Below are 24,640 nucleotides of genomic sequence, written 5' to 3'. Positions count from 1 at the left end.
CACCCCACTGAGTCAGAGCGGCTGAAGATATACACCCAACAGTGAACCCCCATCACTTCCCAAACACCACACTCAGCACCAAACCACCACCCAGGAATTACTAAGCCCTTTATTCCTTCTTGGGACTGATGTAGGGTTTGTGAGCAGAAGGCAAGGCCTGGGCTCCTGTCATCAGGACAGTGAGAAACCAGACAAGGCTCTTGTTCCATGTACTTTAGTAGCTGAGACTGCTCCCTTCAGTGAAGGTTTCCTTGCAGTTCCGTGCCCAGGGAGTGGCCCTGCTGTCACTCTCAGAGAAAGGGGAGCAGCACTCGATTCTACACTGTGCTGATCACGTAAGCTGACTGTGAATCAGCAGTAGCATTATGCAAGACACACGTCTGTGAATCCCATGGCCTAGTGGCTCGAGGTCTGGGAAGACAGTTGTCTGCAGTGGTCACTGTGAAGGCTACTTTAGATTCAAAAATCTTATGGAAAATGGAATTAAGACAAGCTTAAATTTTGAAATGCATGTTTAGATTTGAGTCCACAATCCAGTGGGAGACAATGATAAAATCATCATAAAGATGATCACATAAATGCAAACTGGTCAGCAAATGTCTTATTTCCACGGCTATGTTAATACTCGGGCAACTGCAAAGAACTTAGCAATAATTAGCTGAAATATCAAAAAATGTTCATAATACGTATTTCCTAACTTTTTTAAAGAGCTCTCATATGCATGTATTTCAAAAATTTTTTGCAACCAACTACAGTTACCTTTTAATTCCATTTTCTACAATGTTTTGAAGTACTCTTACATATATTAGAGTTCATCAAAAAACTCAGACTTGGAGGGCAGGCATGTGGCCCTGTGGTTGAGATGCCACTTGAGACACCATGTCCCACGTCCAAGAGCCCGGGTGTGCTGTCTGGCTCTGGCTCCAGTCTTCAAGTTCTGGAGAGCAGTGGTGATGGCCCAAGTGACTGGGCCCCTGCAGCCCCTGTGGGAGACCTAGACTGAGTTGCCTGCTTCTAGCTTCAGCCCCAACTGAGCACCACTGTGGGCGTTTGGGTTGTGAATCAGTCAATGGGAGACCTCTCTTTCTCTATCCTCCTCTCAAAATTAAAAAAAAAAAAAATCAAACTTAGACATTTTAGAAAGTGACAGTTTTGCTAATCCCCCAATCTTTCATTTTAAAAATGAAAGCTGAATTCCAGAAAGGACTAATAATTGTTCACAGGCACATTAACAAGTTTGCTAATTGCTCGAAGAATATTCCTTACTATTACTCTTGTTCCTCTCATTTATGAAAAGTTATGTGGAAACAACTGTCCTTTTATGTAGCCTTCTCAGCTACGTAGTACTATGCACTATACATGAAAAGGTTTGGACGGGACGGACTCTGGAAGAGAGAAGAGCACACGTCACATAGAAATGTGCCCCGCGGCTAACGCGTGCTGACCCTCTTCCAGCCCCTGGCCACCAAAGGGACTGCCATACACGCAGACGAAGTCACATGCTCCACGTTCTCGGGAAACCTAGGGCGGACTCTGCGGGTGGATCAGGATGAGAGACCCGTCTGTCATCGCCAAGGCCTAATTTCGTCTCCAGCCTCTCACTTCCAAGGGGCTTAACACATGTCAGCAAAGCATGTTATATCTCCGGGCCACAGAGCTGGAAAAATGAGAGCAAGAATTCTTGTGGCTTACCTCCCAGGAACTGTGTAGAATTAATGAATTGGTGTTTATAAAGCATCTTAAGTGTCTTTGAAAATGTTACGATTTCAACATGAAACAGAATGACCTGACTTCATCGGTCAGCTATGAAGCTCCATCATCTGATGCACTGCTCGGCTGCACTCTCAATCATTAAATATGTGGCTCAGTAAATCATCAAGAAGCATTATGTAAGGAGTAAATAATACAGTTTGATCTTTGAAAGCACGGAAAATTTTCTGAAGTTATGATGAACATTCCTGCACTAAGTTTTTGTTCAAAACGACTGCACAAAACGAGGCTGCATAAGCTAAGACTGCCAAATTTTTATTATCTTGCGGACGTTATGTCAATATTGAATTCATGGCATATTTTGCAGAAAGTTGCTAACATTTTCCCAAAATGTAGTTTATTTTAAAGTAAGTTAAAAAGCAACACTTTCCAGAAATCACTTCCTTGTCTACAAAGGCACTTTAGAAAGTTCATGAACGGCAATGTTTGGTGCAACAGTCATAATGCCCCCTGGGATGCCACATCCCATACAGAGCACCTGTGTTCAAGTCCTGGCTCCACTTCCGAGTCCAGCTTCCTGCTGTGCACCCTGGGAGGCGGCAGGAGATGGCTACTTAAGCTGGGTGCCTGCCACCTCATGTAGACCTAGATTTAGTTCCGAGCTCCAGGTTTTGGTCTGGACCAGCTCTGGGTACTGCAGGCATTTGGGGAATGAACCAGCAGATGGACGTTATCTGTCGCTCTCTCTCTCTCAAATACATAAATTATAAAAGCTCATGGGAAATTGGTATAAAAAATACGACTAGGCATGAATGTCAATATTTTTTGCGTTAAAATTATCTTTTCATTTCATTTTCCCTTGAACTTTCTGAAGTCATTTGAACTCACATCTATGTTAAAAAGTCATCTGATGGGGCTGGCACTGTGGCACGGCAGGTTAAGCTGCCGCCTGCAGTGCCGACATTCACTTGAGCTTCAGTTTGAGTCCTGGCTGCTCCACTCCTGATCCAGCTCTCTGCTAATACACCTGGGAAAGCAGAGGAAGATGGCCAAGTGCTTGTGCCCCTGCCTCCCATGTGGGAGATCTGGATGGAGTTCCTGGCCCAGCCCAGGCCATTGCAGCCATCTGGGGAGTGAACCAGTGGTTGGAAACTTTCTCTGTCAACAGTCTTTCAAATAGATTAATAAAGTCTTAAAAAAAATTCCTCTGACTTCACAAGAAAAGTCAGCACCCTCTCCCGTTCCTGGTGCTGTGTGCAGCAGTCCCCCAGTTTCATCCCCCTGCTGCCCACCTCCAGCATACACCACACCCCCAGCCTTGTCTTCTGCCCCTGTCTGGGGTCACTGACCGCCATCCGCCTTTCTTTCCATGCACCTGGTCCATCTGGCCTTTGTGCATTTTCACCTGCCCCTCCCTGGATATCTGATTGACCATCTCCACAGCCATCCTCATGCCTGTGCTCAAATATCCTTTACACTGATTTTTAAACTTGAAGCTTGGCAAGAAATATCATATGCCCCCACCTGCCATGATGGTTCTTCCCAGTTTACCTGCTCTCCTTTTTGCCCTAACACTTACCATGTACATTAAATCAGATTCCAAGACATTTTCCCCAAGCCAATGAAGCTCAGGCTTTAAGATCTCTGCTTTGCGGCCGGCGCCGCGGCTCACTAGGCTAATCCTCCACCTAGCGGCGCCGGCACACCGGGTTCTAGTCCCGGTTGGGGCACCGGATTCTGTCCCGGTTGCCCCTCTTCCAGGCCAGCCCTCTGCTGTGGCCCGGGAGTGCAGTGGAGGATGGCCCAGGTGCTTGGGCCCTGCACCCCATGGGAGACCAGGAAAAGCACCTGGCTCCTGGCTCCTGCCATCGGATCAGCGCGGTGCGCCGGCCGCAGCGCGCCGGCCGCGGCGGCCATTGGAGGGTGAACCAACGGCAAAGGAAGACCTTTCTCTCTGTCTCTCTCTCTCACTGTCCACTCTGCCTGTCAAAAAATAAAAAAAAAAAAAAAAAAAAAGATCTCTGCTTTGCAAGATATCCTTTCAAGGTTTGGTACCTAACACTGTATTCATAGTTAGGTTTCTCTAAAATTACATAAAATTCAGATTCTGGAAAACCCAAGTCAACCCTTGAATGTGTTCTGGCATTTGTTATTTTACCATATTGCATTTATTATCTGTTTTCTGCCTCCCCCCATCATAATATAAGTGCTACAAGGGCACAGATCTGAGTCGACTTTGTTTATTGCTACATTCCAAGACTATGAAGCAAATAAGAATTTCCAGTGAAAAAGTGCATTGAAGTAAACACCTACTCATATTTAGAGGTTTCATGTTACAAATGATACTTGCTAGAAACATTTACATACTTTAAATACTGGTCTACGCCGAGAGTAACTCCATCTCTCACAAAGCTCAAGGTAAACGGCAAAAGACTCTCAACAGAGCAGGGAATCTGGCCAGGCTGCAGGTAGTATCCCGGAGTTTTCCTGGGCATTGAAACTTTGGGAGCATCTAGGGAACAAAAGAGTACAGGCAAGGTAATGATGATGCGGGGTCCTTCCTGCCACTCCAGCCAAAGCTTCCTACTCACCCTCTTCCAGGCAACACTCCACATTCCAATAAACCCACATCACCAAACATACTTATCTACCTTCACTGCTCCAAAGCTGATGCATTTCTGATATCGCCATGGCCCCTCGGTATGGCACCCATTAAATCTGAGACTCCATTGATTTCAGAACATGGTAGGGGCCGGTTCTGTGGCATAGCAGACTAAGCTTCCACCCGTGGTGCAGGCATCCCATATAGGCACCAATTTGAGTCCTGGCTGCTCCTCTTCCAACCCATCTCTCTGCTATGACAGAGAGCCTGGGAAAGCAGTGGAGGATGGCCCAAGTGCTTGGGCCCCTGCAGCCACGTGAGAGACCCAGAAGAAGCTCCTGGCTCCTGACTTTGGATTGGCCCAGCTCTAGCCATTGTGGCCATTTGGGGAGTGAACCAGTGGATGGAAGACCTTTCTGCTTCTCCATCTGTCTGTCTATAACTCTACCTCTCAAATAAATAAAATCCTTTTAAAAAATGGTAGTTTTTGCACCATTAAGATGGAAAACACAAAGATATCAAGTTATAATATATGATCAATCATAGAATGCATTTTTATTTCAATAATGGAAAATGTGAAAAGAAACAATTTACCTTAGAATTACCACAAAAATGATTTTTAAGTGTCCAGTCTATTTGTAGCATTCAATTTAAGGGCTAAGACAACTAACTCTGAACATTACACATGAGGACATTCTGAGGCTGGTCCTATTCTCACCACCTTCAACCATTAGACAACAGCGACAGAGTTGTCTGAACCTTCAGTAATGAGAAATCTTGTCTCTCTGCCAAACAGAACAATCTTGGGAACGATGCTTCGGTGCCTTTGTCAGTCCACGGCTAAGCTATGGGTCTAGAGCTTTGGTCAGACTTTAGTCATCAGTCTGGGAAAACAGCTCCAGTACAGATAAATGGAAATGCGATCTCAATAACCTCTCATCTGTGATCTCATCTCTAGTTCACAGCTAACATGTAAGTAACCAGCTCATTAACTAACTAACCAACCGAACAATGGCAGAAGGATCACTAGTTATTCACAGTGAACTACTGCTCACCAAGTGGAAGATTTCAACAACTGTATACAAACATTCAGCTACTTTATGCAGTTCACACACTTGTGCTGGGACTTTTAAGGGGATTGCGGGTACCAGAATTTCTTAGTTCAAGTTTTAACACTGATCGAAGTGGTCAAAATCAGACCTACAACCCATGAGACTTAATGTGAAATCTTAGATATGCTATTTAATGGTTCAGAAATAGCCGGGTCACCTAAGCATAAATACCCATCAACTTGGTGACACAGTAGTGAGAAGATACTACCTCTTCCCCACAGGACCACAGCAGCTGCCTGAGCTGTCCACACTCCAGTGCTGAATGTAGTGATGTCTCACCTGGAATGATACTCGAGAAGGAAACACTCGACACTCTCTGGAAGAGGTAGTCATCCTTATCATAGCCGGTCACCTTGAGAAAGAAGGCTTCATTGGGTGGAATGAAGTCAGAAATGTTCCATATGCCATATGGCTTTCGATCTGGGTAATATTTAACAGGAATTGCCTTGAGAGAACTGCCTGATGTGCTCAGAAGTTCAAGATGATCCACTCTTGCCGGAATGGAAAGTCCAGAAGTGTTCAGCAGTACGTAGGTGGGTATTCCTGCAAGAGAAAGACTGTTACCACCAGCAGTGAACCACAACTGAGATTATACACCCAATTATAAATACCTCTCAGGTTAGATGAATGTTGAAGACTGCCCTAACTATGGACAAATTGACTAGTCCTTTACATAAAAATACAGCTTGTGCACGATCAGAGGAACCTGGGGAATCCTAGGCATTTTTATAGTGTTGTAACTATGTTGAGACATAGAAAAATTGTAATTATAATTATGTGTTAATGATGTTTAAGTACAAAAATATTTTAAAAGATTCACTGTTTTGTATCCTTCCAGAAACTGGCAGGAAAGAAAAGCTGAGAGTCACAGCATGGTTGAGCTTTCTCCCTGGCTTTCCGACTACAAATCCCAATATATGAAAAGGAACATGAACCTCTTTCCAAAGAAGGGTAAACATTAGACATTTTAATTTTGAGAGTTTCCTTCAAATGCTGGCTGAAGCTACAGCAACAGTGTGGTGTTCCTATAAATATCATGATGTTGTTCAAATACAATTCTATCAAAAATCATTTTTTAAAAGCTGTAAGCTTTGTGCAACTTCTGACAATAAATGTTATCTTCAGTTTGGAATAAAAAATGAGGAAGAACAAGCTTTTTAAAACACCAGCAGTGATTTCACATCTGAGGGTGCAGATCTGTTATCTACAGTCCAGCCATGTAAATGCATTTACCATCACTGCCAGGCAATCTACAGATTTTAAGAAAAACATCTCAGGAACTAGCTACTACTTCTCAAAATCTGAAGCACAAGCCTAGCTGGCTGCTCACTGAAGTACTTATTCCTGGGCCCCACCTTCTGTGGTTCTAACTCATGACACTGGGGCGAGCCCAGGAACCTTAATTTCTAACAGACTCCCTGAGGGATTCTGACACCACTGACTTTGGGACCACATTTTGAAAAACGTGAACAGGCCAAGATGGCGATCCCATTTAAGGTAAAGATACCATGTTTCTCGATTCTATGGAACACTACAAACTTATAAAAACATCGAAAGCCAGGGAGTGCTTTTTGCCTGGATACACATTACGCCACTTACATAATATGTGCATACACACCTTGCACTGGTCTGCTGGCCGTTTTTGTGAAGTCCAGCGTGGGCTGTCGGGAAAAGCCAGCTCGGAAATCAAGAGTACTGAGGCCGGTGATGCGAACAGAGTGCCTTCCACTGCTGGAGGTCTGAAAACGTGGGGTGGCAAACCTGGTCAGCAACAGCTCCAGGATGTTGCTCGCACTACACACTGCTCAGGCCTGGAAACCGCAGGTGTTAACGTCCTCTCCAGGAGCTGAGCTTCTGATCTAGGCATTCGTAGCCATGATATCTGCAAAGCGAGTCCTGCAACACACCCCCCTCATGGGGACTGCTCTAAAACACCACTTGGGAACATCCTCAGATTCCACACCCAGCGGCAAAACAGGCAAGTGTTTGTTCACCGGTGGACAGACTGGGTGCAAATCCGAAAAGGCCCTGTGAGGGCACAGGTCAGCACGTTATTCACCGCTGTCCACAGGGCAGGTGCCCAGCAAACACTGAGAGAGTGAATGACTGACCACATCTTGCCCCACAAATGCCAGCCAGGCTCCGGTCTGGACAACATTTCTTTTCTGTTTGCTGAGGAGATAGTTCAGCCAAGACAAGCTCAAGGGCTGCTCGTTTTCCAGCCTTCTGCCAACCTGCACACTCAGCTCAGGATGGCTCTAGCACATGCGCGCAGTGCTCAGATGAAGAATGTTGAGTGAAACATGGTCTGCACCCTCCAAGAGCCCACGGCCACGAGGGAAACAGATGGAGACACAGAAATGGCTGATACGATGCAGTCAGTGCAACACTAAAAATACATACACAAAGGCCGGCGCCGTGGCTCACTAGGCTAATCCTCCGCCTTGCGGTGCCGGCACACTGGGTTCTAGTCCCGGTCGGGGCGCCGGATTCTGTCCCGGTTGCCCCTCTTCCAGGCCAGCTCTCTGCTGTGGCCCGGGAGTGCAGTGGAGGATGGCCCAGGTGCTTGGGCCCTGCACCCCATGGGAGACCAGGAGAAGTACCTGGCTCCTGCCATCGGATCAGCGCGGTACACCGGCCGCGGCAGCCATTGGAGGGTGAACTAACGGCAAAGGAAGACCTTTCTCTCTGTCTCTCTCTCACTGTCCACTCTGCCTGTCAAAAAAAAAAAAAAATACATACACAAAACAACCTGTCTGTTGTTTTCCGGGACTCAATACTGAATGATCAACTAAGCATCGAAATGATTCGTATACATAAAAAGTAAGGCATTTGGATTAGGGCCACTGAATGACATGATAATACCAATGTTTACTGGAAAAATCTGCATGCACAGAACTCTTTATATATATTGATTTAACCCTCATTATAATTTTCTAAGGAGATATCATTATTGCCACTACACAGATAAAGACATGGAGTTACCACATTATCATTTTGCTTGACTCAGTTCACAAGCCCTGCTAACTACAGAATTGGGTTTAATCCAAAACTCAGGCCCTGGGATCTTCACCACAGTGCTACATTGTCCCCTAAGGTAAAGTAGACTGAGGTTCTACTTCAGTATCTCCCAAAGGAGATACTGAACATATATACCTACAGCTATACATATGGGTGCACCCACGCTTACACATACAGATATACCTGCACCTACATGCACCTCTACACTTACAGCTATGCCTATAGATACCCATATCTACACCTACAGCTACAATTATATATACACCCGCACTTGCACCAACAGCTATCCCTACACCTGCACAAATACCTACAGCCACACATCTACCTCTACCTAGTGCTGTGCCTACACCTACTGATGTACATGCACACACACCTACAGCTATACCTACACCTACATCTACAGTTATATATACACCTACAGATGTACCTGCACTCACACCAACAGCTATCCCTACACCTGCACAAACACCTACAGCCACACCTCTACCTACACCTAGTGCTGTGCCTACACCTACTGATGTACATGCACACACACCTACAGCTATACCTACACCTACATCTACAGTTATATATACACCTACAGATACACCTACACTTGCACCAACAGCTATCCCTACACCTGCACAAACACCTACAGCCACACCTCTACCTACACCTAGTGCTGTTCCTATACCTACTGATGTACATGCACACACACCTATAGCTATACCTACACCTACATCTACAGTTATATATACGCCTACAGATAAACCTGCACTCACACCAACAGCTATCCTTTTAATGACACAAACACCTACAGCCACACCTCTACCTACACCTAGTGCTGTTCCTATACCTACTGATGTACATGCACACACACCTACAGCTATACCTACACCTACATCTACAGTTATATATACGCCTACAGATACACCTGCACTCACACCAACAGCTATCCTTTTAATGACACAAACACCTACAGCCACACCTCTACCTACACCTAGTGCTGTTCCTATACCTACTGATGTACATGCACACACACCTACAGCTATACCTACACCTACATCTACAGTTATATATATGCCTACAGATACACCTGCACTCACACCAACAGCTATCCCTATACCTGCACAAACACCTACAGCCACACCTCTACCTACACCTAGTGCTGTGCCTACACCTACTGATGTACATGCACACACACCTACAGCTATACCTACACCTACATCTACAGTTATATATACACCTATAGATGTATCTGCACTCACACCAACAGCTATCCCTACACCTGCACAAATACCTACAGCCACACCTCTACCTATACCTAGTGCTGTGCCTACACCTACTGATGTACATGCACACACACCTACAGCTATACCTACACCTACATCTACAGTTATATATACACCTACAGATGTACCTGCACTCACACCAACAGCTATCCCTACACCTGCACAAACACCTACAGCCACACCTCTACCTACACCTAGTGCTGTGCCTACACCTACTGATGTACATGCACACACACCTACAGCTATACCTACACCTACATCTACAGTTATATATACACCTACAGATACACCTACACTTGCACCAACAGCTATCCCTACACCTGCACAAACACCTACAGCCACACCTCTACCTACACCTAGTGCTGTTCCTATACCTACTGATGTACATGCACACACACCTATAGCTATACCTACACCTACATCTACAGTTATATATACGCCTACAGATAAACCTGCACTCACACCAACAGCTATCCTTTTAATGACACAAACACCTACAGCCACACCTCTACCTACACCTAGTGCTGTTCCTATACCTACTGATGTACATGCACACACACCTACAGCTATACCTACACCTACATCTACAGTTATATATACGCCTACAGATACACCTGCACTCACACCAACAGCTATCCTTTTAATGACACAAACACCTACAGCCACACCTCTACCTACACCTAGTGCTGTTCCTATACCTACTGATGTACATGCACACACACCTACAGCTATACCTACACCTACATCTACAGTTATATATATGCCTACAGATACACCTGCACTCACACCAACAGCTATCCCTATACCTGCACAAACACCTACAGCCACACCTCTACCTACACCTAGTGCTGTGCCTACACCTACTGATGTACATGCACACACACCTACAGCTATACCTACACCTACATCTACAGTTATATATACACCTACAGATACACCTACACTTGCACCAACAGCTATCCCTACACCTGCACAAATACCTACAGCCACACCTCTACCTATACCTAGTGCTGTGCCTACACCTACTGATGTACATGCACACACACCTACAGCTATACCTACACCTACATCTACAGTTATATATACACCTACAGATGTACCTGCACTCACACCAACAGCTATCCCTACACCTGCACAAACACCTACAGCCACACCTCTACCTACACCTAGTGCTGTGCCTACACCTACTGATGTACATGCACACACACCTACAGCTATACCTACACCTACATCTACAGTTATATATACACCTACAGATGTACCTGCACTCACACCAACAGCTATCCCTACACCTGCACAAACACCTACAGCCACACCTCTACCTACACCTAGTGCTGTGCCTACACCTACTGATGTACATGCACACACACCTACAGCTATACCTACACCTACATCTACAGTTATATATACACCTACAGATACACCTGCACTCACACCAACAGCTATCCCTATACCTGCACAAACACCTACAGCCACACCTCTACCTACACCTAGTGCTATGCCTACACCTACTGATGCACATGCACACACACCTACAGCTATACCTGTACCTACATCTACAGTTATATATATGCCTACACTTGCACCAATAGCTATCCCTACACCTGCACAAACACCTACAGCCACACCTCTACCTACACCTAGTGCTGTTCCTATACCTACTGATGTACATGCACACACACCTACAGCTATACCTACACCTACATCTACAGTTATATATACACCTACAGATGTACCTGCACTCACACCAACAGATATCCCTATACCTGCACAAACACCTACAGCCACACCTCTACCTACACCTAGTGCTGTGCCTACACCTACTGATGCACATGCACACACACCTACAGCTATACCTATACCTACATCTACAGTTATATATACACCTACAGATACACCTGCACTCACACCAACAGCTATCCCTATACCTGCACAAACACCTACAGCCACACCTCTACCTACACCTAGTGCTGTGCCTACACCTACTGATGTACATGCACACACACCTACAGCTATACCTACACCTACATCTACAGTTATATATACACCTACAGATACACCTGCACTCACACCAACAGCTATCCCTACACCTGCACAAATACCTACAGCCACACCTCTACCTACACCTAGTGCTGTTCCTATACCTACTGATGTACATGCACACACACCTACAGCTATACCTATACCTACAAACACACCTATACTTACACCAACATTTGAACCTACACCCATAGCCACAGCACACCTATACAAAATCCCTTGGATTCTTTGTTAAAAATGCAGACTCCTAAGCTCCAGCCCAGACAGACTCAGTCAGAATCTCTGTTCAGTGGAATAAAAGAATCAGTATTTTTAAAAAGCACTAAAGGGTACAGCATTGTGGCATAGCAGGTTAAGGCCCTGGCCTGCAGTACCAGCATCCCTCATGGGCTCAGGTTCACATCCTGGCTGCTCTGCTTCTGATCCAGCTCTCTGCTATGGCCTGGGAAAGCAGTAGAAGATGGCCCAAGTCCTTGGGCCCCTGCACCCACATGGGAGACCCGGAAGCAGCTCCTGGCTCCTGGCTTTGGATCAGCACAGCACCAGCATTTGCGGCCATCTGGGGAGTGAACCAGCAGATGGAAGACTCTCTCTCTCTCTCTCTCTCTCTCTCTCTCTCTGCGTCTCTGTAACTGTCTTCCAAATAAAAAAATCTCAAAAAAAAAAAAGGACTAAAGATGTAAAACCAGAGTTCACAATGACTTTGTTACATCGATCACCAAGACTATCACAAAATGTAATGACCGTAAAATTTCAGTACTGAGATACAGATAGGACTCAAGAGTGGGAAAAGCATTCACATGACAATCAGACACCACACACAGATTCCAACCTCAACACAGCGAAGGCACATATCCAGGTATCACAGCCATGACGGGACACATGTAAGGGTTAATGTGGCAACCAATCAGGTGATTCTCAATACGGGTAAAGACAGGCCCCTCCAGAGCTCTGCAATCCCACAGAATTCCCTAAATCACTGTAGCTCCTTACGATTTTACAGCCAGGAGAGAAGGATGAGGGGCTGTGCCTCCGTGGCTACCACATTTCTTTCTCATCGAGCAGAATTTGCAAGAACTCAAAGCGAAAGAAAATGAAGGTGACAAAAGGCAAAAGCGCATCATGATGGAACTGTTACTATGTTCTTAGCTAAGCGATGCTGCTGATTCTGTCCCGTTTCCCTAAGGGTCACACAAGACTGTCAGGGAAAGTGGCTCCATGGTTTCTAAAAGGAAACATGCTAGGAATTCCACACAAGAGATAAAAAGAGAAACTACAGGTCACTGCCCAGCTTTACATTGCTAAGTCTGTAGATAAGGCAGGGCTTTACTGCAGACCCCATCCCCTGACCGCCGACTTCCTGCAAGTCCATCACAGCCTTCCCTGTCCGGACGACTTGATTTCGATTAACTCTGATGGCACGTGTTTCTGCCAGTTGTCTTGCTACTCAGAACGTCCCCGTGATAAAACGGCCTCAGAGGTTACCAAGGGCAAATCAGACACACAATTTGCCAATGGCTGCTGTCAAGAGCTCATCATTTATCTGCCTGGGGTCCTGTGCCTAAGTCAGCTGCCAAAGGTCGTTTCAATACAGTGACTGTCAATATCTAAATCAGAAAATTAGAAAGTATCCAAGTTTTTGAAAATGTTGTCTTCTGTTGCTAAAGACATTAAAAATAAAACAAACTAGATGAATAAGAAGCCTCTTATACGACAACAAATATTCTTTGGTTCTTAAAATAAGTATACTAACAAAGTATGTGGAAAAATGGAGATTTACTACTCTGAGTAATGTTAAAGTAATAAGTTACAGAAAATATCTTGGGGCCCGCTATGTAGTGTAGTGGGTAAAGCCACTGCCTGCAGTGCAGGCACCCCATATGCACACCGGTTCAAGTCCTGGCTGCTCCTCTTGCAATCTAGCTCTCTGCTATGGCCTGGGAAAGCAGTAGAAGATGGCTCAAGTCCTTGGGCCCCTGCACGGGCTCAAGTCCATGAGAGACCTGGAAGAAGCTCCTGGCTCCCAGTTTTGGATTGGCACCTCTGGCTGTTGCAGCCAATTGGGGAGTGAACCAGAAGACAGAAGACTTTCTCTCTCTCTCTCTCTGCCTGTCCTTCTCTTTCTGTGTAACTGTGACTTTCAAATAAATAAATTAATCTTAAAAAAACCACTTAATCTCACATTCCCTATTATTTTTGTCAACAGTAGGAATGTCCGTGTTGAATTTAAAAGGGCTTGCAAACAGAAACTATCTACAAGTGAGTTGATTTTTACGTACAACTACTCCAATTCTGGATTAACTGGAGAAATGAGAACTAAAGAAATCACAAATAAATCAAAATTATGGTTTAAAAAACCTAAGAAGAAAAAAACTGAATTTAGTTGCTATGACCTTTGATATTAACTCACACATTTACCATTCTTTAGTTATACTCTTAAAAGAATTGCGAAATCACTAGCACAGTATTTTAGGAATATTAACTATCACCATAGGAAAGCGCTATGTATGAAAGTAAGCTATTATTATAGTCTGTTTCTTATCTGAGCTCCTTTTTAAAAATTACAGTAAAAGTGCTATTTAGGGCATCTGCCATTCTATGAGTCTGCTGAGTATCTCACTTCCCATGTTGGATCACTCTCCCCTTTATTTATTCTATCGGTTAGTGTTAGCAGGTACTAGACTTGCTTATGTGCTCCCTTTGACTCTTAGTCCTTTCATTATGATCAATTGCGAACTGAAATTGATCACTTGGACTAGTGAGATGGCATTGGTACATGCCACCTTGATGGGATTAAATTGGAATCCCCTGGTATGTTTCTAACTCTACCATTTGGGGCAAGTCAGCTTGAGCATGTCCCAAATTATATATCTCTTCCCTCTCTTATTCCTACTCTTATGTTTAACAGGGATCACAATTCAGTTAAATTTCAACACTTAAGAATAACTGTGTATTAATTACAGAATTAAATCAGTCATATTAAGTAGAACAGACAAAAAAACTACTAAGAGGGATAATGTATTAAGTTGTTCATTAACAGTCAGGGCTATGCTGATCAAGTCACCGTTTCCCATAGTGTCCCTTTCACTTCAACAAGTTTCCTTTTTGGTGTTCAGTCAGTTGCCCTAAATAGCACTCTGGCCTCAGAATCAGCCCTAAAGGCACGCGGATCTGGCTGAAAAGCCCATGAGAGTATTTCAGGCATGGAAAGCCAAGACACTCTGGCAAAAGATCTCTGTGAGTGAGATCTCAGTGGAAAGAACAGGTCTTCAAAGAAGGAGGTACCTTTCTCTGAAGGGAGGAGAGAACCTCCACTTTGACTATGACCTTGTCTAAACAAGATAAGAGTCGGAGAACTCAAGGGGCTTCCATAGCCTTGGAAACTCATGACTGGAGCATAGGGAGATTACTGATGCCATAGACAGGAGTGTCAATTGGTAAAGTCAACAACAGGAGTCACTGTGCACTTACTCCTCATGTAGGATCTCTGTCCTTAATGTGCTGTGCATTGAGATTTAATGCTATAATGAGTACTCAAATAATATATTTCACTTTGTGTTTCTATGGGGGTGCAAACTGTTGAAATCTTTACTTAATGCATACTAAACTGATCCTCTGTAAAAAAAAAAAAAAAAAAAAAAAAAAAAAAAAAAAGAAAAGAAAAGAAAAGAAACTATCAACTCCCAACTTGACTCTCACTGGGATTAAACATGACAATAGGTCTGATCTGATTTCATCATCATTAAAAAAAATCATCTATTATTTTTCACTTTATGTTTCTGTGTGGGAGCAAACTGTTGAAAGCCTTACTTAATGTATACTAAGCTGATCTTCTGTATATTAAGATAATCGAAAATGAATCTTGATGTGAATGGAAGGGGAGAGGGAGTGGGAAAGGGGAGGGTTGTGGGTGGGAGGGACGGTATGGGGGGGAAGCCATTGTAATCCATAAATCGTACTTTGGAAATTTATATTCATTATATAAAAGTTAAAAAAAAATAAAAAATAAATAAAAAATTAAAAAAAAAAAAAAAAATTACAGTAAAAGTGACAATAAGGTTTTATGTATAATGGTGGTAAAACCAGCAGTAAGTGGAAGCAGGAGGAAGAATTAGAACACATAAAAAGCACACTTAGGTATCATCTCAATCCTTTCTATGAATGATCACAAAAGCCCTGCAAGAGAATACCAGCCCACCCGCATTTCACAGACCAGAGAGGCCCAAGGCGGCAGGCACAGCAGATGGTGCAGGCGGAGTGGGACCTCCATGGGGCTCCAGCCACCCTGTGGCTTTCCCATGACCATCTCAGCAGGCTTGACTGTCCTGAGAGTAAAAGGTGAAGCATGCAGAACTGCTCTGCACCCTAGGAGGAGGAGGACATGCAACAGCTGGGACTACCACATGCGACAAGCAGGCAGGTGTGGGGGAGGCGAGGAGAGAGAAGGGAACAGGAAGCCCTGAGGGCTCCCCGACCATAGGCAGACCTACTGACCTCACAAGATGTTTGTGGGTGGATCTCCTGTGAAGCTCTGAAGGGGCTGAGTTCTGCCTTGCACTAAAATACTGAAGATTAGGACTAATACACAAGTCAGCAGGAAGCAGTAGCCACAAGCAAGCAAGCACTTGGGAACCTGCAATGCCTGGGGAGAAGGCTTTGTGATTCTGAACAGTTGTGAGCCTGGCTGGGTTGGAAGAGAACTACATGACCTCAAGATCTTGGAGAGGCAAAGGAAATTCAGCTATTTCTACGACGGAGCCAAGCTGAGAGGCAGCCCAGCAGCAGGTCTTTCTTCTCTCGTCCCTTCCAGATTATTTCAGTCATCTTAATATCATTTTTTTTCTGACAGGCAGAGTGGACAGTGAGAGAAACAGAGAGAAAGGTCTTCCTTTACCGTTGGTTCACTCTCCAATGGCCGCCACGGCTGGCTGATCCGAAGGCAGGAGCCAGGTGCTTCTCCTGGTCTCCCATGGGGTGCAGGGCCCAAGCACTTGGGCCATCCTCCACTGCCTTCCTGGGCCACAGCAGAGAGCTGGGCTGGAAGAGGGGCAACCGAGACAGAATCTGGCGCCCCGACCGGGACTAGAACCCGGTGTGCCGGCGCCGCAAGGTGGAGGATTAGCCTAGTGAGCCACGGCATCGGCCCTTAATATCATTTTCTATGAATTTGATAAAATTGGCAAGGCCAAAATTATTATCTTAAAGTTTTTCAAGTTGATCTTTTCTATCATGTAGATTCAACCTATGTTTTATGTTAACACCAGGATATGGGTCCCAAAAGCTCCTGTCCACAGCCAACTGACCTCATGGCTTCCGCAGTCAGCAAGAAGGAGATCTGGGGCTCAGAAGGTTTTCTAGGCTATACGCTAGACAGAGTTAACGTGAGCTACACATTCTTGGAGCTGTGCTTCAAGCAGCCAATCTAATAACACAGTTTTAGAAGTTCATAATGAGCTCATGACCACTGAGTGAGGAGTTTCAAACTAAAGCTGTGGAAGGATCTACGTTAGAAACACTGAGAGCCGCGTGGCAGCAGAGTGAGGCAGGCAGCAGCCACCAAAGGTGCGGTCACACTGGGTACACACGGGCATCCTGAACTGTACATGGCAACGTGGCCTATGAAACAGAAAGAGCAAAGAGCGCAGAGACGATCAGCAGGAGTGAGGGTGCGGCACAGCTGAAGCACCATGGAGAGCTCCGTGGGCTCTGAGACCGCTCCTCCTGCTCAGCTGTGAGGCAGACGCAGGGATAAGGCCTCGGGTGGAGAGGAGGTGTAGGAGACATCTGCCTGTGCTCCACATCTCCTCAGGGCGTAATTCCATCATGCTAATCACCTGCAGAATACTGCTGAATTGCAGGTTCAACACCACTGCCTGGTGTGGAGACTTTTCCTTAGATTCCACAAAGACCAGTTAATGTCAGATTCATCAACAATTCATCTAATTTGTCTAGATGCACTATGACAAGCATGTTCACACATTATCTTATATAATGTGATTACATCCAAAGACAACTTAAAAAAAAAAAAGCAGTGGCTCAAAGAAGTAATTACTTTACCTAGGTTTAAACAGCAAGTTAAATCATATTTTCTAAGTTCACAGCTCTTTAGATAGTACCTAAATCTATGCATACAACTTAAGATAACATAATCTCTGGGTAGATTTTGATCCTATGGCAAAGAAGACAATAACACACTCGGAATATGTGTTTGTTCTTCTGTTTATCTACATACTCGTTCAGTTACGAGAGAGCAAATCACGGTGATGTTGGTAAACTCCCCTCTGAGAAAAGAAAGCCCTCATTTTGGCCTTCTCCAATTTCTGGTGTAAATACACCCAGTACTGCTTAGTTCTAGTTCTCAATGTGATGACTCTCACGAGCTATTCTGAGCCAGCTGCAGAACACCGCAGGCCGTGGTGACAGCGCCGGTCACGGGTTATGAAAGGAGTGTGTCACTCTGGGATGGGACACAAGTAACACAGATCCCTTGTTCCATGGATTCAACGCACATTCTCCAGTCTTCCCCACTACTGAAGTGACTGAAGCAGCTACACATTCTAATTGACAGTAAGGGGACAGGCACTGTAGCACAGCAGTTAGGCTGCCACGTGGGAGGCCTGGGATCAAGTCCTGCCTTCACTTCCAATCCAGTTTCTTGCTAATGTAGATAACTGCCCAAGTGCGTGGGTTCCTGCCACCCACGTGTGAGACCTGGATGAAGTTTCTGGCTCCCAGTTGTTGTGGGCATCTGGGGAATAAATCAGCTGATCCTCTTTTTAAAATAAACCTTTGAAAATTAATAAACAGATTACAGCAGAGTCCTTAACAATGTGGGCTGCTGGGTGACTGTGAAGCAGAACATGACACCAGCCTCAGGGAACATTAGCGAGGAGTCAGCCTTCTTGTGGGAAGCCCGCAAAAATTCCTCCTAACGCCGTGTAAAAGCTGTCATGTTATAAATGGAATTAAAATTGATGGATAACACTTGGGTTTTTTTTTGTTTGTTTGTTTGTTTGTTTGTTTTGGACAGGCAGAGTTAGACAGTGAGAGAGAGGGGAAGGGAAGGTCTTCCTTTTTCCACTGGTTCATCCCCCAAGTGGCTGCCACCACAGCCAGCGTGTAGCGGCCGGCGTGCTGCGCCAATCTGAAGCCAGGAGCCAGGTGCTTCTTCCCGGTCTCCCACGCGGGTGCAGGGCCCAAGGACTTGGGCCATCCTCCACTGCACTCCCGGGCCACAGCAGAGAGCTAGACAGGAAGAGGAGCAACCGGGACAGAATCCGGCGCCCCAACAGGGACTAGAACCCAGGGTGCTGGCGCCACAGGCAGAGGATTAGCCTAGTGAGACGTGGCACCAGCATTGGGTTTTCTTTTTTTTTTTTTTTTAAGATTTACTTATTCATTACAGTGAGAGAGTGAAAATAAGAAAGTGAGAGAGAGATCTTCTATCTGCCAGTTCACTTCCCAAATGGCCACAATGGGCAGGACTGGACTAGACTGAAGCCAGGAGCTTCATCTAAGTTTCCCACGTGAGTGCAGAAGCCCAAGCTCTTGAGCCATCTTCCACTGCTTTCCCAAACACATCAGCAGAGAGCAGGACCAGAAGTGGAGCAGCCAGGATTCAAACCGCAGCCATGTGGGATGCGGTACAGCAGACAGCGGCTTAACCCACTGCGCCACAGTGCCAGCCCCAAGAATACTGGTTTTTAGTTCTCTCCCCAAAGAGTTTCAATGTTTTATAAACAGCAAGTATGTCCCAAAGTTAAAGATAAAACAAAGAAACGACTTCCGGTATATCTGCATTTTCAAAAGTAAAGATACAACGTAGGATTTCTACATGTTCAAGACAACAATGTAGCTCATTAACCTGTTCACAAATCAGTGTTGAAACACTCTACCTGTATCTCACTTAATCGGAACAGTAGTAGCTACTGTTTTCCCCTTTCCTTTAGGGAAACCAAGTAATTTTAACATCAAAAAGACATTAAGTAATGAATTTTGAATTCAAACAGATGTCAGCTCTTATCAAAGTATGTTCCCTTCAATGATGTACCATTCTTTATCACTTAGAGAATAAGATGGTTTCAATCAAATATTTACTGAGAACCTACTGTGAGCTAAGCATTGTACCAGACACAAAGAAAAAATAATGTCAGCTATATTTAAATACCATTTTACTTGGCACGTACATTTGAATCAATGACATGATAGGAAATGCACCCAAAATATAGAATATATTCTATTTAAATAAATGTACACACACAGATACACATACAGTTATGTTATGCCCGAATATACATACATCTGTTTTTATTTTTTTATTTTTATTTTTTATTTTATTTTTATTTTTGACAGGCAGAGTGGACAGTGAGAAAGAGAGAGACAGAGAAAAAGGTCTTCCTTTTGCCGTTGGTTCACCCTCCAATGGCCGGCGCATTGCACTGATCCAAAGCCAGGAGCCAGGTGCTTCTCCTGGTCTCCCATGCGGGTGCAGGGCCCAAGGAGTTGGGCCATCCTCCACTGCACTCCCGGGCCATAGCAGAGAGCTGGGCTGGAAGAGGGGCAACCGGGACAGAATCCGGCGCCCCGACTGGGACTAGAACCTGGTGTGCCGGCGCCACAAGGCGGAGGATTAACCTATTGAGCCACGGCACCGGCCTATATACACCTGTTTTTAAAAGGAAGCATTCCAGCTAGTTGACAGTCTGATACTGGCAAGCCAAAATAACCTGGAGAGATTCCAGTAAAAATAGATTATAAAGCAGTCCAGTGGACCCAAATAGTGAATTAATGCTGCACCTGTTACAGTTTACAAGGTTATTCAAAAGAGAACTCAAAGGTGACAATAATCAGAGGTCACAAAATAATCCTGTGTGGCATCTGCAGACCTGAGGCTGGTTTAGTCACAATTCCCAGGCAGACTTCTGTCACGTAAGTATCATTTCTAAAATACGCCCACCCTGCGGAAAATGCACTAGTAGGCTCTGGCAACTAAATAACTATCAAAAACCAAAGCATTTTTACTAGCATGGAGATTTCAGCATAATCATGGGGTTGGGTACACTCCCTCCTCTACTTGGGAGCTTCTCGAAGGGCAGTTTATGCAAATGTATTGTCTGGAAACACATCTCAGGGTGTGCATGATCATCCTGGTGATCCCAGACTACTCTGAGAAACATTCATTCACCTGAACTCAGGAGGTGCTGAAAATCACGTGATGTCTTTGAAGGGAGCTGCCTGAAAGAACAGAAGACAAAATTCGGCCTCAAGGGTTTCTGTGGTTATATTTGAATTCTCTCTACACAAATAGAGCTGCTTGAATGGAAAATTCATGCTGCCTCTTAGAAATATAATCCAGGATTTGTAGCTTCACTACAAATGGCAATTTGTGGGCATAAACAACATTTCTTTTTTTTTTTTTTTTTTAACAAATCTTTATGTTATTTTCAGTTACTTCTTTTTCATGCACCTTACCTGCGTTACAGGAAGCCTGAAACAGCTGAGTCATTTAGATAATTCCACAAACCAGGCAACTCAGGTCTGTTTTTAGTGAAAAGTGCCTGCTATATCACAGTGAGGTCTTATCAAGAAAACCACAAGAGAAAAGAACCTGCCCGCTGCCATTCAAGTCACGGGTGCCTCAAAGTGCAGGTCTCAGCAGTGCCTCCACGGGGGCTGCCACCCCAGTCCTTCTGCTGCCTGCCTGTGCATCATCAGGGTAAAGGTATTCACTGTTCACACATACACATCTATAGTTCTTTCTCAGATATTACACAGTAACAAAATCTGGTCTGCGGCTTAGAAAAACGGAGAAAGAATTTGCTCAGAAATAAAATGATGTGAAGGAGAAATTAAGCCACAAAGGAGGTGCTGAAAAACCCGCAGTAGAGGAGCAGGATTTGGCACAGGTGTCAGTCACCACTTGGGAGGCCCACATGCCATGCTGGAGTGCCTGCTCAAGCCCCGGCTCCTCTGCCTTTCACCCAGCTTCCTGCTAACGTGTGTTCTGGGAGGCAGCAGATGAAGGTTCAAGTGCCTGGGTCCCTGCCACCCACAGGGGAGGTCTGGAAGGAGCTCCAGGCCCTGGTATTGGCCTGGCCCACCACTGACCATTGCAGGCATTTGAGTGAACCAGCAGATGGAAGATCCTGACCTCTCTCTTCCAGATAAAATGAAAATAAATTAAAACAAATTAAATGGCAGTAGATAGCCAGGGGAAAAAGAACATTTTAGAAGCAGCTTTGACAAGGTCTGATGGAAGTGCTGTCATCTGAGTCTAATCCTGGGACCGGTTCCGAGTCAGACTGAAAGGAAGGGCGTTCTGGGCAGAAGGAACAGCTGGAGAGGAGGCAGGAGGCTCCGGCAGGAGGGGCAGTGCCAAATTCTATTTGATGAGAATGTGAAAGCAAGTGACGGAAGAGAACTAGAAAAACTGGCTCAGGTTCAACTGAGTGGTCCTTGAATACCATGCCAAAGTCAAATAACAGACAGCTTGCTTTCCACATTTGGGAGAAAGACTGTTATGTGGAACATCCCCAAAGCCATTATTAATTCTACTGATAGAGCAGACACTTTTCAGAGAGTGGAGAGCATGAGAGACAGCACCAAGGACATGCTATCTAATCTGAGATACTTCTCTTCTGCAGAAATCACACATGTTTAACATCTGTCATTCATTAGCCATCCGGAAGGGGGAGATTCAAGGTCAGGAGTGATATATATGTCAGTAGCTTCAGCTCAATTTGCTTTGCGTCTACGTGACACATTCTTTTGGTGTTTCATACAGGAACAAAGTAAGGTTATTATTTCTACATTGCACTCTTTCTGTGTATCCTCTGTAGTTGTTACCGCTTGCATATGAGAAATGGTGCATATCAGAACTAGAGGATCTTCTGATTATACTAGATATAAAACATAACAGATTCTGTGTCTTTATTGTTTCCTTAATTATAGAAGACTGAGCATAGAGATTTGTCTAAACAAGGTTTTTATTGTCTTATTGTTATCACTGTCCACACTCAAAGACTTAATCCCTATTACTTCTTTGCTCTAATTATCAACTAAACGGCGCTTAGTGCACATTAAGTAAGTAGCAGGGAACATGGCCAAGAGTTGACGCTCAGTTAATGCACTGGTGTGTTGAGCACAACGTAAAACAGTCCCGCAGCATCTCTCCCCCATTCTACAATACCCCCGTTGCACCGATGCCACTGGTGGCAACCCAAGTCACCTGGAAATAGATTCGAACGCTGCACAAGCAATTGTTAGTAACCTGCATGAATCTCACAGCTGGTGGACAACTGGGTGCTGTGATTCAGTCACAACAATGTACTCAGTGGACCTGCGGGCTCTGGCCACTGCTGGCGCTGGTCAGGGCTCAAGTCTTGGAGGGCTAAAGAGACTCACGCTACTTTTTTTTTTTTTTTTTTTTTTTTTTTGACAGGCAGAGTGGACAGTGAGAGAGAGAGACAGAGAGAAAGGTCTTCCTTTTGCAGTTGGTTCACCCTCCAATGGCCGCCGTGGCAGGCGCACCGCACTGATCCGAAGGCAGGAGCCAGGTACTTCTCCTGGTCTCCCATGCCGGTGCAGGGCCCAAGGACCTGGGCCATCCTCCAGTGCACTCCCTGGCCACAGCAGAGAGCTGGCCTGGAAGAGGGGCAACCGGGACAGAATCCGGCGCCCCGACTGGGACTAGAACCCAGTGTGCCAGCGCCGCTAGGCGGAGGATTAGCCTAGTGAGCCACGGCGCCGGCTTGAGACTCACGCTTCTTATATCCCCCAACTGTGGTAACAGGAAGTCAGTCTCAACAGCAGTCACATTTTGGACGAGCTGGCCAAAATAACTACATCAGTGTGGTCGTATCTATTTCAAATATCATAGCAGTCAAACACTTCAACATTGCTAGTCTAATGCATTCAACAAGCATTGAGCATGAGCTATGTGCAAGGAACTGGGTGAATCAAAGGCATAACCATTTCTGGCACAATCATTAAAAAACTGTCAATTTCCTTTTACATTATCTTTTCATCTATGCCTTGACCTCATGTTATCTTCAAAGCAAAACCTTCACTACAGTTTCTATCTTCCCTACCAGACAGCTTAGGGTTCTGAGAATAAAGAATTGATTTCCTGGGATTTGAGTAGGGTTGCTTTGTAAACTTTCATTATTTGAACTGTGATAGTTATTTTAGATTTAAAAAAAAAATAAACATGATTAGCAAGCAAAAATGGCTGCCCAAATTTCTTTTTTATTTTTAAAGATTTTATTTATTTATTTGAAAGTCAGAGTTAAACAGAGAGAGAAGGAGAGGCAGACAGAGAGATTGATCTTCCATCCCCTGGTTAACTCTCCTATCGGCCACAACGGCTGGAGCTACACCAATCTGAAGCCAGCAGCCAGGAGCTTCTTCCAGGTCTCCCATGCGGGTGCAGGGGCCCAAGACCACAGCAGAGAGCTGGATCAGAATTGGAATAGCCAGGACTCGAACCGGTGCCCATATGGGATGCTGTCTCTGCAGGCAATGGCTTTACCCGCTACTTCACAGCGCCAGCCCCTGTCCAAATTTCTATGGCCTCGTACGTCCATGCACTTTCACAGCAGCTCAGTAATTGGAATCATAATCCCCTTAATCCACTTCTTTTGTAGGGAAGCTGAGTCAATGAGGAACAAATTAAAGGCTTCCAGAGTGAGTTGTTTATTTGGGAGATGCAAGGGACTCTAAGAAGAGGGGAAATGAGCCAATGGACAGTGGCCCTGAGGCCTGCTGGCATGGCGGACACCACAGTTACTGCTGCAGGGGCTGGGAGCTGTTCTGAGGGTAGAAATTCCTCTCCTGCTCTTAGCAAACCTCACAGACACAGAAAAGCAGGACTGGAGTTGGAAGGA

At 45.0% G+C, this 24,640-nt stretch overlaps 1 protein-coding gene across 2 annotated transcripts in view; it reads right to left on the bottom strand.

The window, feature by feature from the left end:
• HMCN1 (hemicentin 1) overlaps positions 1-24,640 on the bottom strand; it is a 469,239-nt gene that overhangs the window by 279,379 nt on the left and 165,220 nt on the right. For both annotated transcript variants that reach the window (XM_051820384.3, XM_070055057.2), the window contains exons 7-9: positions 7,043-7,163; positions 5,704-5,967; positions 4,078-4,222 (exon numbers count right to left, since the gene is read on the bottom strand). In XM_051820384.3, the coding sequence (XP_051676344.3) occupies positions 4,078-4,222; positions 5,704-5,967; positions 7,043-7,163 (530 nt within the window). The remainder of the gene's footprint in view (positions 1-4,077; positions 4,223-5,703; positions 5,968-7,042; positions 7,164-24,640) is intronic.

Source organism: Oryctolagus cuniculus, chromosome 13 (assembly GCF_051225735.1).
Source record: "Oryctolagus cuniculus isolate XC-2025 breed Fujian yellow rabbit chromosome 13, ASM5122573v1, whole genome shotgun sequence".
In the NCBI taxonomy this organism is placed as follows: Eukaryota; Metazoa; Chordata; class Mammalia; order Lagomorpha; family Leporidae; genus Oryctolagus; species Oryctolagus cuniculus.
The sequence above is the reverse complement of the archived record's forward strand: the minus strand, read 5'-3'. Positions and strand labels throughout refer to the sequence as shown.